Source organism: Dendrobates tinctorius, unplaced genomic scaffold, assembly GCF_039654945.1.
Source record: "Dendrobates tinctorius isolate UK_male_01 unplaced genomic scaffold, ASM3965494v1 ptg000158l, whole genome shotgun sequence".
NCBI lineage: Eukaryota > Metazoa > Chordata > Amphibia > Anura > Dendrobatidae > Dendrobates > Dendrobates tinctorius.
Genome location: NW_027361825.1, coordinates 6,036,019 through 6,053,861, shown reverse-complemented (window position 1 = coordinate 6,053,861; position 17,843 = coordinate 6,036,019). Strand labels below are relative to the sequence as shown.

Genomic DNA, 17,843 nt, shown 5'->3' with positions numbered 1-17,843 from the left:
CACCATTGGCATTATAAAGTATTACACAATGTCCATTCACATAAAGACAGAACAGGTTCTTCACAGTAAAAGACACTTTTTTTGCTTCCGTTCTTCCCTCTGGTAATACAGTAAAATAAAGTCTCATTTGGAACATTTATGGCAAATCCTCAGGATATGCCATAAATGTGTCATAGATTCATGTTCCCCCATCGGGACGCAAATCTACATTGAGAACAGATGCGACTCCCACCAGTGGTATGCACATCTATGTGTTCCACCACTGGGACACACATCCACCTTGAGAACTGGGCCACGCCATGCACCACCATCAGAGGAGAGGTGGCACTCTCAATTCACTTGTACAGGTGTTCCAGAAACTGACAACCCAGCATGCTATTTTCAAAACCCTTTTACAAATGAATAAAGAAAGCTGTGCATGTGCTGCCAAATCTCCTGACTCCATGACCTGACATATTACAGAAAATTACTACTCAGGGCATAAATTTACAGAATGTCAACTTTCTCCTCATTGCTGACTTAACATCTCTGTTTTTCAAACTATAGATCAATGGGTTCAACATGGGGACAGCGGCCGTGTTAAAAAGTGAGAAAAGCTTCTTGGCATTTATAGATCCATATGAGGTGGGGGTCAAGTACTGAGAGATAAACGACAAATATAGAAGGGTGACCACTGTGAGATGGGAGGAGCAGGTGTAAAAGGCTTTTTTCTTTCCTCTTCCAGAACTAATCTTCAAGATGGCAGATATAATAAAAATATAGGGGATCAGTGTGAGAACTAAAGGCATCAAGGTAATGATAAAAAGTCCTTGGATGAAGACCACCATCTCCAACACATAAGTGTCATTACAAGTTATTTTCATTAAAGGTATGATGTCACAGAAGAAGTGGTTGACCTCATTGGATGTATAGCATGAGAAACCTGAGAAGATGATAACCGGAGCAAGAACTTGGGCAAATCCTATCAGGTAGCAGAAAGAACATAGTAAATTACAAACCCTATGGTTCATAACAACATGATAACGAAGAGGGTTACACACAGCCACGTATCTATCGTAGCTCATAGCAGCCAAAATTAATAGTTCATGACCAATCAAAGAAGCAAAAACATACATCTGGATTAAACATGCTAGGTAGGAAACTTTGTTGTCACCAGTCATAAATATGAGAAGGACCTTATGTAAGGTGATGGTGGTAGAGGAAAAGTCCACAATAGACAGATTACCCAGGAAGAAATACATGGGGGTGTGAAGGTGGATGTCAAAGCAGATCAATAGAAAAATGGTCACATTGCCTCCAAAAGTGATGAGGTAAATGAGAAACACCAAAATAAAGATTGGAGCCTGGAGCTCTGGGATATCTGTGATCCCTTTAATGATGAAGTACGCCATCAACGTCTGGTTTGTAGAATTCCAAAACATAGCTTAATCATTTATCTGCAATTGAGAAATAGTCTTCGTTCTTAATCTTTGAGGTTTTCCAGTTTTTGAGAACTTTCCAAGAGGCTTGAAAACATCTTAGGAAGTGATCTTGGAACTGGGCCAAGTATCCATCATTTTGCATTAGTCTCTTTCATAAGTTATTATCTAAATTAATGTGGCCAATGCAAAACATTTTTCACGAAATTAGATTACAGTAAAGGTCACACATCTGCAACACAAAATCAGTCTGGTCAAAACCACAGTTGAAGGCAGTAATATGGGTATGGGGTCTATCTAGAGCACTTGGTCCCTGTTGCTGAGGAGACAAAAAAAAAACCCATCTCACACAACAAGAAACCAATACTATAAATGGAACAAAACCTGTTTCTTGTTAAACATTTATCACCTGGGCCAAGGAACTTGGAGTTAAGTCTTTTTAATTATAGGGGTTCTCTAACTTTTGAAACAAAGATTTTATTTCTAAAAAAAAAACCATCAACCTTACCATTAAAATTCCTTCTTTTATGCTTGTTTATCATAGCAAGCGATCAGAGTTTAGCTTACATTTCTTAAACTGGTATGAAAATTAGAGCTGCACTGTAATTGCTTGAAATGGGCAAACTGGTCCATTTTGATAACAATGGAATGGCCCATTGGGTAGAGTGAAAAAAATTGTGAAAAGTATTTAATATCATGCTTTATAGGTGCAGAGCCCTCCCAATGCCCCAATTATTTTGCACTTCAAGTTTACACCCACACAGCTATTCATCGGTCCATGAGATCCTACTAATGTAATAAAAGTCTAAAATTATCTTCATTTTAAGCCCCTCAAACTCTCGGTTGGCTAAACACAGGAACACTGACTCTGCTGTGCACTCCTCACTCCTCTATAAGAAAGAAATGCTCTCAAACATCTCTTAGAACAAAAACGGGATCTGCTGTCCAAAATTGGACATACCGATTACCTATCTCCTGTATCATAATCTATTGGAATCCGAGCCCCCATTCACATTAGACTGTCAGCAAAATCCATCGATATCAGCGGGTTCAGCTGAGTTTAGTCTAATGTGTATGGAGGGCTTTTGTCTTGGTCACGATAATGGCACCCAAGCTAAATGCCATGTTTCTAAATTTAGGACTACACATTTCTTCTTTTAAAGAGTAGCCATGAGTATCAATAGTCCTGTAGAAAAGAAAAATCCTCGGTAGATCATCCAAAGCAACGAAGATCAGGACGGATGCAGATATATCATGGCAAGGAGCAGAGGACAGGACTTACCTCAGTTGCTTTTTCTGCTCTGTCCATCTGTTCTCATTACTTATGGCCAGAGCTGCTTCCTTATAATCTAGTGGTCCTAAATGTCCAGTAGAAAGACCCATGAGACCCACAGATTTAAGGAAGCCATCCATCAGAGAACGCAAGCATATTAAATCTCTAGTCAGCAATTGAGATTATGAATTGACTGGCAAACATTATTATTATATTATTAATATGATATTGTATCACAATAACTATTGTTGTAAGATCACATTATTCTAGAACAATCCACCAATATTTCTGTATTTCTATGCCTCAGGCTAGCTGTCTTATATATATTAACATAGATATACAGTTAATCTAAAATTAATCTCCGGGGATTGTCACCTAAGATCGGTAATGGCCCACTGGGTCATAATTAAATATTGGAAAAAACATAAACATGTCAACAAATGCTCCCTGGAAAGGATGTTAAGGTAGATCAACTATAATAATGATATTGTAGCCAGAAAAACATTAATTATTAGATTGCAAGGTCGAGGAGCACAGAAATCATAAGGGCCACAATTCACATTGGTTCCCTATAATGGCCACAATTTTAAACATGTATGTATAGACTTAAATATAGTGGTATACAACTTTGAAATTTATGTGTTGTTCCCTGCCCCTTTGGCAAAGTCATTTTTTTTTTTTTATAAATCCTTTTTATTGGGTTTTCACCAACATATAAAAATACAAAAGTCAAACATTAGTGGTACATCTCAAAGTAGCTCCTCATATGTCAACTTGTTAAACACATGACAAAACCACTTATGACATTGGTCAAATATCAAAATATTATAACTCCCACCCCTTCCCCTCTTCCCTCTAATTCAATCAAGTGATGCTTTCTGAAACAATAATGATCTTTACACATTGCGGCGTGTTCCTTCCGTCACTTCCTTGTCCCCTGGCTCATGAATCGGAATCATCCTCTAACCTTAATCCACCCAATGTGAAGGTCTTCTAAATTGTACCAGGTTGTGTTGCGGAAGGGCGAGACCAGATTATGAATATCATCTCTAGAGGGTTGTTGTATAAAGAATTTTGTCGTCTTGGTGTCTTTGTCACTCTCTGCTTCTGTTTTCTCTAATATCATTACCCTCTTCAGTTCCGTCAACAGCTGTCGGAGACCGGGGGCATTCCTATCCAACCATTGTCTTAGAATAAGTCGCTTGTATAAGGCCTCTTTCACACATCAGTTTTTTGCCGTCAGGCGCGATCCGGCTTTTTTTTGTAAAACCGGATCTGGCAAAATGCAATGCCGGATCCAGTTTTTCCCCATTGACTTGCATTGGCGCCGGATCGCGCCGGATGGCATTGCGTTTCATCCGTTTTTTGCCGGATCCGGCAACTTGTCTCATTCCGGCGTCTGGAAAAAATGGCTACTGTAACGTTTTTTGTCTCCGGCGAAAAAGCCGGAAGCGCCGGATCCGGCGCTTCCAGCTTTTTGCTACAATGAAAGTCTATGGGCGCCGGAATGCGCCGGATCCAGAAAAAGACGGATCCAGCCACCGGATCCGTTTTTTTTAAGTCTGCGCATGCTCAGATCCAATTGGCCAGCCCCCGGAAACAGATATAACCTGCCAGACGGATCCAGCAAAAAAACGGATCCGTTTCTACAGTTCTCCAAAATTTATGCTGGATCCGTTTTTTCTAAAAATAGCCGGATCCTGCCTGACGGCAAAAAACTGATGTGTGAAAGTAGCCTAAGATTGCAACTGTGTATAGAAGTTGAGTGTTTGACTTAGACAATCTTAAATCAGTTATCTTATGGAAAATCCACAGCGTTTTGTCCAATGAAAGGTGGATATTCATCAAGCCGGCCACCCAGTTTTTTACCTCATCCCATTGGATGTGTATGTGATCACACTCCCATATTCCGTGAAACATGTCTGTCTTGGGGGTATCGCATTTTGGACAACCCTGTCACCTTTCTTGGTGAGCCTGCCTAACTGGTAGATTAAAACCCAATATGGCTCTATGCATCTTTCGAAAATGAGTATCTCTCAACCTTTCATTGCTCACATGTTTACGTAACTCATTCCACCTGGACAAGATCGACTCCCCACCCCCGTGTCCTGCAGTCTAGTTTCCCAACTCTTAAACAGCTCTTGTGTGCCTGATGGTAGTAAGGTCTGTCCCATAGTCAGATAAATGGTTGAGATATTCACGTCGGATATGTGTCTAGATAGAAGGTTGTCTAGTTCTGAAGAATGACATTCTTTGTGTATGTCTCGCAGCCTGATGAACAAGTGGTGTCGTAGTTGAGCATATTGCAGGGCATGGAAGGATCAAACCCCCACCTGGCAAAAATGTCATCTGCGGTCATCAATCTACTTTCTTGAGTCTGCATCAGGTCCTCCATAGTTCTAATTTCATTTTCTCTCCAGATTTTAAGCAAAGCATTATCCTTTCCCTGTCGAAAGTCAGGATGTCCCCAGGGTGTCAAGTATTTGGATATCTTCCATGACATACCTAGTTTGCATCTTATGGCTTTCCAAGCCCCACTAGTGTCCCGAAAGGTCACTGAGTTTCTCACTTTCAGATCCAGTGCCGCGCCTGAAGAGTGCAAGAATCTTAGTGATGGGCGAGTCCTAAATTACTCGGAATCGCTTGACTCTAGCGAGTCCGAGCCCGGGACTCGCTACTCGTTGCGAGTCTAGCGAGTCCAATGTTAATGAATGGGGAAGCAAGTCTTAGCGAGTAATGTGCGATTTACAAATCGCAGATGTGTCTCGGAACGCGCTTGCATTGGCGATTTGTAAACCCCACTCGCAACAGTTTGTTGCTGCTGTGTCCGAGTCCAAACTCGCATTTGTTTGTCTTATTTAGCGCCGATGAGGCGAGGGAAGCGATTTTCTCTAGCACACACCATGCTTTGAGCAAACAGGAAATAATCCGAGTCGAGTTGACATACGCACACACACACAGAGCAATACAGAGCAATCATGGCCCGTGTCACTGTCAACACGCTGCAGTTGATTGATCTGGTGGAGGCTCGGCCCCTGCTTTGGCTCCCCACTGACCCTGCCTATGGGCATAACATCCAGCGGACTACAGCCTGGAGGGAGATCGCTCAAGTGATGTTCCCTGCACTGCTACGGCCACGACCTCGTCCCTTTGCAACCTCTTTTTTGGGAAATTGTGGTTTTTGTGACATTGTTGACAAATGCACAGTCACCGAGATGGAGTTAGGTGGTGCTGTAGGCGTCACTTGCTGGCGGGGTAAGTGTGTGTGCTGACACCTAGCAGTGAAGCTGCACACTAGTCCCTGCACTGTGCACTGCACTGTAAGGCTTGATCCTCCCTGCCTGCCTGCCTACAGTCTACACAGTACTCCTCTGTCCTCCTGGTAGCTCTCAGAAGAGCTGTTTGGGTTTAATATAAGGAATCTTGAAGTTTCCCTACACTAACTGACAATCCCTATGATCTGCTCAAGCATCTACCTCACCCTGCTCTATCTCAGATCTCTCAGGAATGTAGAGGAAATGGCGGTGGAAAAGGCTTATATACAGCCTCGCCTCTCATACATGACATAGGCATCACGATGGACAGAAGCCAATCATAGTCCTGCCACAACCAACATTACTGAATATGATTGGCTAACATGCTTGTCCATCTAAAAAAGTTTTCTGACCTAACACGCTAGGCTGTCTCGGAAGCTTTGTAGGAACATAACAGATTCTATATTTGCGAGTCCCGAATCCAGTATACAGGACTCGGGATTCGTAGACTCGCTCAGACTCGCTCACAATCGCTGTGTGTTGACATAGGCTGTCTTGGAAACTTGTAGGAACATAACAGATTCTGTATAAGCGAGTCCCGAATCCAGTATACAGGACTCGGAATCGTAGACTCGCTCAGACTCGCTCAGACTCGCTGTTGACAGCGATGTGATATAGCGAGTCTAGCGAGTGAGAAAAAAAAACTCTGACAAAACTAGGATTGCCATTGACTTGCATTGGACTCGTTACTGTGCGAGTAATCACTGGGAGACTCGCCGAGTAACGAGTCCAGCGAGTCCCTTACTATTCGCCGAGTAACGAGTCCTAGTAGACTCGCCCATCCCTATGCAAGATCACTGTGAGATCCCATGGCTTACATCATTCGGCCTCTAATGTGTAGTCCGAGTGCTTACTTGTATGCCTTAACCAATCAAGAATGTGTCTGGCGATACAGGCCAGATTATACCCTCTGATGTTAGGTAGTGCTATCCCCCCCTCCTCCCTTGGGAGCATCATTGTGTGCTTGCTAATTCTACTTCTTCTTCCCCTCCATAAAAAGTCTGAAAAGGCCCTGTCGAGTTTGTTTACATCCACATGTCTTAAAAGGAGGGGCAGGGTTTGCAGGGGATACAGCAAACGAGAAAAGCTGATCATCTTGATCAAGTAATTCCTTCTCAAGAGCGACAACAGCAGATCTTTCCATCTTTTTAGTTCTTGCAGTATTTTATTCATAATGGGAGCATAGTTAAGTCTATAAATATCTCTCGTGTATTTTCCCAGGAAGATCCCTAAATATTTTATTGCCTTGCTTGCTATTGGTATGCCATGTATGGAAGCATGTCCCCATTCTTGCTGGCACTGACCCTGAGGCCTGTGAGTGAGGAACAGGGCCTCACATTTGGTTTTATTAAGTTTAAACCCTGACATCTCTCCAAAGGCATCCAGCTCCCTCAGACTGCAGTGACTATTAGCAACAAAACAACCCCCTGGCGCATTTCCCTCACCCCATCCATGACAACAAAAACAAACTCGAAAACCAAAATTGATGGCTTTATTAGATTTATTTGGAACAAACATTTAAATGGCATGTAACTTTATTAAAACGCGCTCGCCGCCTAATGCCCTTTTGCTTATTCACAGGCAAGTCAGGCAGCGAGCCGTAACCTTGTGCCTTTCCTCCTTTCACCGCTGTGACGTGAATTCTACGAGAAAACAAACAGATATTCACATTAGAGAACCAACATCACATAAAACAAAAAGAAAAAACCAAGGGGAGGGAGGCTGGGACAAGTGCCTCCATGTCCCAGAATTCCGGGGGAAGAGGGGGAGCTTGCTGTGCTCCCACATTTTATATCCACAGGAAGGGGCTGTGCTAACCTCTTCCTGCTCCTATTGGCCTTTATCACACCAAAAGATTTAACCCCCAGCCCACCGAATCTCTGGGGGGATCAGGCAAAGTGCGCCACAGCCACCAGGGGAAAAAGGGGGGGAGAGGGGGCCCCACAGTCAGAGGCACTTTCCTTAACTAGTGCAGTGCCTACCATTAGTCTAGGAAGATCTCTGATTGGGTCTGCCATATAAAGGACAATGTCGTCCGCAAAAAAACTGGATTTTATCTCTCTTTTGCCTACCTTGATCCCTTGGAAACTAGGACCCACATTAATAAACTTGGCAAGTGGTTCGATGACTAAGGGCCCCGTCACACATAGCGACTCACCAGCGATCCCGACAATGATATCATCTTATCAGGATCGCTGGTGTGTCGCTACATGATCGCTGGTGAGCTGTCAAACAGGCAGCTTCACCAGCGATCAGGACCAGTGACACGCGGGTAACAAGTGACGCACGCCGCTTAGTTACCCACTGTGTACCTTAGTTACCAGATCGCTGGTGCAGGGAGCTGGTAACCAAGGTACACATCGGGTTTCTAAGGGGCGCGTGGCACTTAGAAACCCGATGTGTACCTTAGTTACCAGCTCCCTGCACCAGCGCGCTGGTAACTAAGGTACACATCGGGTTTCTAGGCGCCGCGCGCCCCCTTAGAAACCCGATGTGTACCTTGGTTTTCAGCTCCTGCTCGCTGGTCGCTGGTCTCCCGCATGTCACACGCAGCGATGCGTGCTGGCCAGCGGGAGACCAGCGACCACAGAAATGACCAAACATTTCCACAGCGATCAGCGATAACCGGCAGGGGGCCAGTCGCTGATTGCTGTCACACACAGCGATCTCGCTGGTTAGATGGCTGTTGCGTCACAAAACTTGTGACTCAGCAGCGATCTTGCTAGCGAGATCGCTATGTGTGACAGGGGCTTAAGTTAAACAGTAGCTGTGAAAGGGGGCAGCCCTGTCTCATGCCTCTTCCTAATCGTATCATGTCTGACAAAAGCCCTGGTGTGTGGACTCTTGCTTTGGGATTAGTGTATATTGAGGTCAAAAAGTTTCTGAACCCTCCCTGCACGCCAAACTTGTCCAGCACCTGCTCCAGCCATGGACAGCCCATGCTATGAAATGCTTTTTCTGCATCCAGCATGACCATGGCTGGAGCTCCCCCCTGGTTTCTCCCAGCCTCACCGCCTCCAGCACCATCATACAGCATCTTATGTTCCCCACTGCCGATTTCCCCCTCACAAATCCCGCTTGTTCTGGGCCCAATAGTTTAGGAAGAATCCCGGCTAGTCTGTCTGCCATAATTCTTTCCACAATTTTTAAATCCTGATTAATCAATGAGATAGGGCGAAAGTTGGCCGAATTGTCCATGGGTTTGTCGCCCTTAGGAATGAGTTTAATATAAGCTGTGTTCATATGGTCAGGAATGGCTTGACTCCTTAGGAAATCATTATATAAATTTTTCAAGTACGGAACAATCTGCTCCTTTAAGATTTTATAGAGGCTGGCGTCGAACCCATCCGGGCCTGGAGCTTTATGGACATTCAGATCCCCGATAACACTAGAGATCTCTTCTTCCGATATTTCCCTATTTTGCTCTAATAGGTCAGTTTCAGAGATCGACCGGAGTTCTATACCCTCCAGCCATCTCCGTCCCTGTGTCTGATCAGACCGCCGTGGCTCGTACAGGGAAGCATAAAACCTCCCTAGAATGCTGTTTATTTCTCGCGGGTTAGTCGTTATGGAGTCATCCTGCCGTTTGAGTGCTGCTATTTGGGTCCCTGGGCGTCGACCTTTGGCTAGGTTGGCCAGCATGCGTCCAGCCTTGTCCCCAAACCTGTGGAGCTCGACATCTCTCTATGACTTCCCAATCATCTCTCTCTTTCTAGCCTACATGTCAAATTCTAACTTTGCTTCCAACCAGGCTCTTTTATTTTCTTCAAGAGGGTGTTCTTGGAACTTGGTGTACTCTTGTCTAACAGAGTTACCCGTCTTAAAATATTGAGCGGTCACTCTCCTCTTTATCACTGAGGTGTGTCCTATAATTTTACCTCTGAGAACGGCTTTAGCCATTTCCCAGAGTAATGTGTGGTCTGTTGTAGACTGGTGATTGTGGTACAAATACTCCGTCCACCACTCTCCCAGTAGTTTAGCGAAGTCTTTGTCAGTTTTTAAGAAATGAGGGAACCTCCATATTATGTCCGAGCCCTTTGGGTGCATGTCAAGTAATGTCAGGGTAACTGGAGCAAGATTGGAAATAACTAGGTTGTATATCTCAGCCTCTTTTACCCTTGGAGTCAGTTTCTCACTAACCAGAAACAGGTCAATACGGGACCATGTATTATGTGGATGTAAATAGCGGGTATATTGTCTCTCGACAGGGTGTTGTTGTCTCCACACATCATGGGTCATTAGGTCAGTTGCAAAGTTACATAGTGGAGAGGTCACCCCACCAGATTAGAGCTACTCCTCCCCCCCCAAACCTTTATCTATCCTCCAAATCCAACATGACCTCATTCATGTCTCCTCCAATTATCAGATTGCGTGGGCCAGTTGTCAGTATTGAAGTGCTTAGGGTTTGAAAAAACAGGCCTTGAGCCGAGTTGGGGGCATAAACATTATGGATGTCTAATGTTCCGAGAGGGGTTTCTAGAACCACTCGGACATGCCGGCCTTGGTCGTAATGTTGGTACATTACCAGTTTGTGAGGAAGTGTTTTGTTAACAAAGATAATCACCCCCGCCTGTCTTCCCTTGGCTCCCGAACCATACACCTCACCCACCCAAAGTCTGTGCATGCAGAATATGTCATGTTGAGGTAAGTGCGTCTCCTGGATTAACCCTCCGTCAGGCGCAATATAGATTCTCCTCAGTTCATGCGCAATGTGCCTGACAAGCACAGGTCAGAAAACCACCTATAGTAGCTACATATTTCAATTTCAGGACTATAGAAGTAGTCAGTGACCTTCATAGGAATGTATTAAAAGAGATTACACCAAATCAGATGCCAAAAAAAACATTTATTAACCATAAACTTATTAAAACTAAAAGTACCACTTTTCGGTAGTACCGCCAAATAGGCTCCAGTTATCTTTACTTAACTATTGCTTAAATATAAAATTATGGAAAAAAACTTAAAGGATATTGCACTTAGATGTTACTTAATTATTTTCTACTCATCTTCAGTGGTTTCAATTGCAGCAGAAGATCATCGAAACGGAGGCAACGGATCAGGACTTTGAATCGTTTCAGATTCATCACAAGGCTGAATTTTTCGATGCCATCACCGTCTGTCCCCCACAGCTCCTCCAAACTTTGCCTATTTGCTCTGAAAGCACCAGCTAGGTATAACAAGACAATAAATGCCTTGAGTTCAATCACATCAGTGTTTTTGATGTCCCTCTCTCTGGAGAATTGCTCTTTGATTGTGTCAATATACTGGTTAGTGAACCGAACAATAGTTTCCAACATGCTATCTGTAATTAGATTACTCCAACATTCCACTGCAGTTTTAGCTTTTCTAGCACTTCCAATAACTCCAGGAAGGTGTGTAATAATATTGTGGGATTCTCTGCGCTGTTTGTTCTTGGATGCCTTTTTGTTCCACTTTGTATTTTTATCTTTGCCCAAATAATAAGCTAGATCTGTGTCTGTTTCCTCTGTATCAGTGTCATCACCATCCTGCTCTGTTCCAGAATCAGTGTTACATTCTGCTACCTCATCTTCAGATGAAATGTCACTAGATTCCTCTAAATCCTCAGTTACTGCTGGTTCTTCCTCATCATCTTCTAACAAAAAAATCTTCATTTCTTCTAAATGAAGGGGTTTAGATGAATCATACTGTTTTCTGGCCATTGCAGCAGAAAATCTGAAGCAAGAGAGAAAGAGTATGTGTTAGGGCGCAATGTGCCTTAGAAGCCACCCTCCTTTTGTCTAAGAAAACAGTACTTATGTACACTAACTTAGCATTAATCCTTCATAAAACAAGCTAAATACACAATCGTGATGAATAAAAAAAGAAAATACTAACCTTTCAATTTGTGTTGAAATCAGGCGCAATGTGCCTGAGAAGCCAAAGTGTTGATATCTGCTCACTAGAAGGTCTGCTGAGTCACTGTGATATCAGGTTTCACAGAGCCTGTAGAGTCAGGAGATAACTAGGAGGGGTGGGGTTTTCTGATAAGTGGGCAAGGAGAGAGAAGTGAAACTAATTACTGTGTGCCTGTCAGATCTATTGCGCCTGACGGAGGGTTTTAAAACTATGTCCTCACGCAGTCTTTTTAAATGTCTAAGTACCAAGGACCTCTTTTCTGGGGTCTTAAGACCCTTAACATTATGCTAGGCAGCGGATTTCTGCGTTGACTCCGCAGGTATCCAGACCCTCACATTCTGCAGTCTCCTGCTGTTTATCTACTGCAGAGGAGACTGCAGAGGAGATTGCCTTGCAGCAAATCACTCCTGAGGCTAAGTCCTTCTGTCCTCCTACTGAGCATGCTCATCGGACGATCTCCCATTGGAGTCATGTGCTCAGGTCTCGCTCTAGATCTCATTGGTCCATCTGAGATCTGGAAGCTTGCGGAAGGTCCCGGCTGCTATAAAAGGCACGCATGGCTGTTCCGCCATGCGCTAGTATAGACTTACTTGCTGCTGTGTGTATGAGGACGGATGTATGATTCTGGTGAATGACTCATTATAAAACCCCTTCCCTCTGATATTACGTATGTGGTTAGGGACTGAGTTAGAATCAGCGCCAGCGCTCCTCTGCTGCAACATCCACAGTTGCTAGAGTCCGACATTGCACTTGCACCTTAGCTTTGTCATTTAGCGGCACTGTCCACGCCGCGCTGCAGTAGCAGCCCCTTTGCGTCCGCAGTTGCAACGCTCCGCACACGGTAGGTCTAGATGGACGTAATGCCGCCGCCTTGGGCTACTTCTGTGACCTGATACCGTGTGTGCGTTTTTACTGAGTACTGTGACCTCAACAGGCTCAGTCTTTTGTGTTTGTACTTATTTGGCATCTCTGTGAATTAACTGAGATTGCTCTGCGCACCTGGGTGAAGTTTAGCCCTGTGTGCATTTCCGCCATATTGCTCCTGCCACCACTTGGCAGCGGTTATATCACCTACTGCACGGTGGACCCCGAGCGGCGAATGTACTTTATTATTATTTTTATTTAGTGCGTTCCGCCGTTCCTAACATTATACTAACGCCAGGGTCTGGCTAGTGATGGCAGAACAGCAGCAACTGTTACAGTGTATTCGGCAGCTTAAGGGCCGGTTGGCCACTCTTGAGAGGGCTCTCTCAGCTGCACAATCCACCGAAGCTGCTGTAAAGGCAATCACAGACGCGGTTTCCCGTATGTCCACGTCCTCCCTCGCGCCGACAGTTACCAGCCTCCCGTTGCTTGATAAATTTTCTGGCGATGACGCCTCCTGTAGGGGTTTCATCAGCCAGTGCTCTATTCAGCTGGAGCTACTGGCTGCGCGATTCCCTACGGAGTGGGCCAAGGTGGGGTTTATTGTGTCCCTTCTGTCGGGCAAGGCGTTGGAGTGGGCCACGCCATTATGGGAGCATGGTGACCCAGAGGTTCGACTGCTGCTCAGTTTCTAACAGCTATTAAGCAGGTCTTCCTCGGTCCACGGGTCACGCACGACACCTCTCTTCAGCTTCTTGCTTTGACTAAGGGTTCTCTCTCGGTTAGTCAGTATGCCGTCCGTTTTCGGACACTGGCTTCCGAGCTGGAGTGGTCCGAAAAAGCCCTCATCCCTGTGTTTTGGAGAGGTTTGGCGGAGCATGTTAAAGATGCTCTCTCTACTAGATAGGTTCCTGCAAGGTTGGAAGAGCTGATTGCCATTTCCACCCGCATTGACCTTCGTTTTTCGGAGAGCGGTATGGAGCGTGCTCAATCCAAACGGAAGGTTATCTCGGCTCCCAATTTTTTTGAGCCTCTGGAACTACCCGAGCCAGAGGTTTCACCCCCAGAGCCCATGGAGGTGTCTTGCGCCATTCTCCAGGCGCGTCCGGCACAAGACCCCAGATGTGGTTATATTTGTCAACACGCTGTTTCTCAGAACAACAGTGCCCCGCAACGGCCAAATTCTGTGCCGCCGGGCAAGACCCTTGTTCCTCCCCGCCTTCGGCTGAAGGTTCTCGCGTGGGCACACGCGTCCAGGAGGGGTGGTCAATGTGGCTATATGCAGACCACAAAACTCCTGGCAGGGCCTTACTGGTCGCCGCACAGGGCTCGGGATGTTAAAAAATATATTCGGGTCTGCGCCTTTTGTGCTCGGAATAGCCTCCTTAAACGAAGGGTGGAGACGCCTGCCGACACATGGTGGTGTTCCACTTTAACTTCTGCTCCCGTTGTCTCCCACAGGTCCCTTCTCAAACCTGGCGATCTTGCCGCCCCTGATGCCTTCCATTTGTCCCGGGTCTCCCTGTCACCTACCGGGATATCAGACTTGCCTTCGGACGAGTCAGATGCCTATATCTCTGATGGGCACAAGTTGGTGGATCAGAAGGCTCAGGGAGGAGGGGGCCCTAGGAGGGGGGGTAATGTTAGGCGTCAGATTTCTGCGTTGACTCTGCAGGGATCCAGACCCTCACATTCTGCAGTCTCCTGCTGTTTATCTACTGCAGAGGAGATTGCCTTGCAGCAAATCTCTCCTGAGGCTAAGTCCTTCTGTCCTCCTACTGAGCATGCTCATGGGACGATCTCCCATTGGAGATCAGGAGTCATATGCTCAGGTCCCGCTCCAGATCTCATTGGTCCATCTCAGAGATCTGGAAGCTTGCGGAAGGTCCCGGCTGCTATAAAAGGCGCGCATGGCTGTTCCGCCATGCGCTAGTATAGACTTACTTGCTGCTGTGTGTATGAGGACGAATGTATGATTCTGATGACTCATTATAAACCCCTTCCCTCTGATATTACGTATGTGGTTAGGGACTGAGTTAGAATCAGCTCCAGCGCTCCTCTACTGCTACATCCACAGCTGCTAGCGTCCAACATTGCGTTTGCGCCTTAGCCTTGTCGTTTAGCGGCAGTGTCCACGCCGCGCTGCAGTAGCAGCCCCTTTGCATCCGCAGTTGTGACGCTCTGCACACGGTAGGTCTAGACAGACGTAGTGCCGCCGTCTTGGGCTACTCCTGTGACCTGATACCGTGTGTGCGTTTTTACTGAGTACTGTGACCTCAACAGGCTCAGTCTTTTGTGTTTGTACTTATTTGGCATCTCTGTGAATTAACTGAGATTGCTCTGCGCACCTGGGTGAAGTTTAACCCCGTGCGCATTTCCGCCATATTGCTCCTGCCACCACTTAGCAGCGGTTATATCACCTACTGCACGGTGGACCCCGAGCGGCGAACGCACTTTATTATTATTTTTATTTAGTGTGTTCCGCCGTTCCTAACACATTCCATGTTATTATCTTAACCATTGGTGGCAGCAATGTGTCTCAATATCATGCGGTCTGTCTGCATAAAGAGTATTGGATGGGATAGCCAACGTCTGCCGCCAGATGTGCTATAGGAAGTGTGCCAAAATTTATCGAAAGCATCTAAGGCACTACGGTGCATATCAAGCCATAGAAAACTGAACCTCGAATTAAATACCCCAACATGGGAAACATTTTCAACATCTTCTTCCCCAACTGTTCCTCCCCCCCACATTTACCACATGTGCCACAAGTACTTCCATTTTTCCATCGTGGCCCTCCATTTCCTTCTCACCAGCCCGACCAAACTAACAAAATTGCATTGCCGGCTATCAAAAAGACATAAAAGTTTGAAGCGAAGAAAATGCAATCAATATATATCTACCTGTTCGAGGGAACATGCTGCGACAAGTCTCGAGAGTTCACGAGGCCTTCTCTGTCCTAGCGCAATCATATGACGGCCGGAATATAACAGGTAACGGCAGTGAAGCCTTCCTGCTTGGAAATATCTTTATAGGAAAGCATTCCCGGTGGGGCTCTCATGTCTTCCGACATTCTGGGCGGCCATTGTTGTCCTCATTTTCTCTCTCTCCGTTATGGTGTCCGTTGGGGGATCTCACAGAAAATGGCATAAACTCTCTCATAGCTTCGCTGGAGTCCTTCCAGACTTTAAAGGAGCCATCCGTGTGTCTCGTTTTGAAGATGGCGGGATAAAGCAACTGGAACTGAATGCCTTTCTTGTAAAGGAGGCTGCAGATCTCACTGAAGGCCCTGCGCTTTTTAGTGACTTCTGGCGAAAAGTCCTCAAAGATGACAGCTTTGTGGCCCTGGAGCATGAGCGGCTGTCGCCTGGCTCTGAAAAGGCGCAGAATCTTATCTTTATCCTTAAAGTCTAGATATTTCGCAGTAGCTTGATGGGGCTTCACCCTGTGTGCTCTTTCCACCTTGCACTTGTCCTGTAATCCTAGGGCCTTAGGTAGTTCTTAAAAATGTCATTAAGCTGCTGATATGTGACAGATTCAGGCAGCCCTACTATCCAAAGGTTGTTTCTTCAGGACCTATTTTCTAGGTCCTCAAGTTTGTCCCTCATCCAAGTGCCCTGTTTTTGGGATGCCTCCAGCTCCTGTTCAAGTTTAATTACTCTATCCTCCATATCCGACACTCTCTGTTCCAGGTGCTCCAGCCTACTGGCATGTTGAGCTGATATCTTGTGAATCTCCTCTAGGGCATCAATTACTGCATCCTTCACTGCAGCCTTAATGTCTCCCGTGAGAAAGCCGGCTACCTCCCTTGCCAGCTCCCTGCGTTCTCCATGTAGAAGCGCCCCTGTTACAGGACATGCATTGCCTGGAGAATCCGGTTGGCGGTCCCCTTTGGGGCTTGTGCGGGATCCCCCCGCATCTCCACATTCTGAGCTGGCTGCTTTCTGATGCACCTCCGAGTTCCCCTTGCTTTTTGACTTCCTGATCTGTGCCGCTGCTGCTGCCGCCGCCATCTTGGGGATCTCCCCGGCTGCCTCATGTGCTCCGACAGCCCGCTCCTGCCGCCCGTGATCCGGAGCCAGCGGTCCACGGTGCCCCGATGCGTGGCGATGTCAGCGGGCACCGCACCTGTATGCTGCGCATGCCGGCAGTCTGTGTAGGTTGTTCAGTGTCGGGCTGGTGCACAGAGCTCCCTCACCCTGCTGCAGCCACGCTGGCGCCAGAACCGGAAATGACAACCATTTTAAAAGCAACGGTCCAGTTCTGATTCTTACTTCGATGTGTCAGGAAGCAAAACTGGGAAGCGTTTCCATTTAAATGTCCATGATGGTTTATTGCTACTTCATAAGCCATGCCACAAGCAAAGGAAAAATAAAGGCCTTCAGTGCTGCCAAAACAAAGAAAACAGTTCCTTTGATAAAGTCTCTTCTAAGCCAGTCCTGGTCACACAGGCTGGATAGCGTCCAGTACACCGATTCAATCCGGACATACTACACGGTAGCCTTCTCCCTCCACACACAACCATGTGCCAAACAACGGACTCCACTTTAACATGTTAACCACACCCAGGATGAGGTACGTGGGCAGCCAGACCCGCACATCTCTCAGGTCACCCTTAAAACCTGCTAAACAAAGAGGTGGCAACAAAATTTTGTATCAACCACAATGAAGCAAACCAAATTGATGAATTTAAAATATTCTTTTTATTAGAAAAATAAACATATTTAAAATGACCACATATCCAAAGATTTATAGAAGAATACCCCACAAGGGGGTAGCAACAGATTACTACAAATGATGAGACTATCAAACAGAGGTATAATCTAAGCTAGCAAATCTTAAAGGTCCATACCAGTAATTCTATATCATGTGCAAAATATGCATCATCTTTACTTAGATCTCAATAGGAACCTAAGATATTAAAAAGTTGAAAACTTCTCATAGACATACTCATTGTAAGTGCAAAAAATCAGCACCCTTGGAACTTCAAAGAAACAAAACTAGACTATTGCCCAGATAATTGTTATACCAATCAATCAAAGGAATGCCCATATAAAAGTGTAATGGCAGAAAAACAATCCTGCTCCTAACCAAACC

The 17,843-nt window shown here is 45.6% G+C and overlaps 1 protein-coding gene across 1 annotated transcript; it reads right to left on the bottom strand.

Moving 5' to 3' along the window:
• Positions 1–473: 473 nt before the first annotated feature.
• On the bottom strand, positions 474–1,421 carry LOC141052175 (olfactory receptor 8B8-like). Its single transcript, XM_073549399.1, has one exon. It carries the CDS (start codon positions 1,419–1,421, stop codon positions 474–476), a length of 948 nt encoding a protein of 315 aa, XP_073405500.1.
• Between the last annotated feature and the right edge of the window lie 16,422 nt (positions 1,422–17,843).

Coding starts and splice junctions, on each gene's coding strand:
- LOC141052175 (XM_073549399.1), bottom strand. CDS start 1,421: ATGTTTTGGAATTCTACAAACCAGACGTTGATGGCGTACTTCATCATT.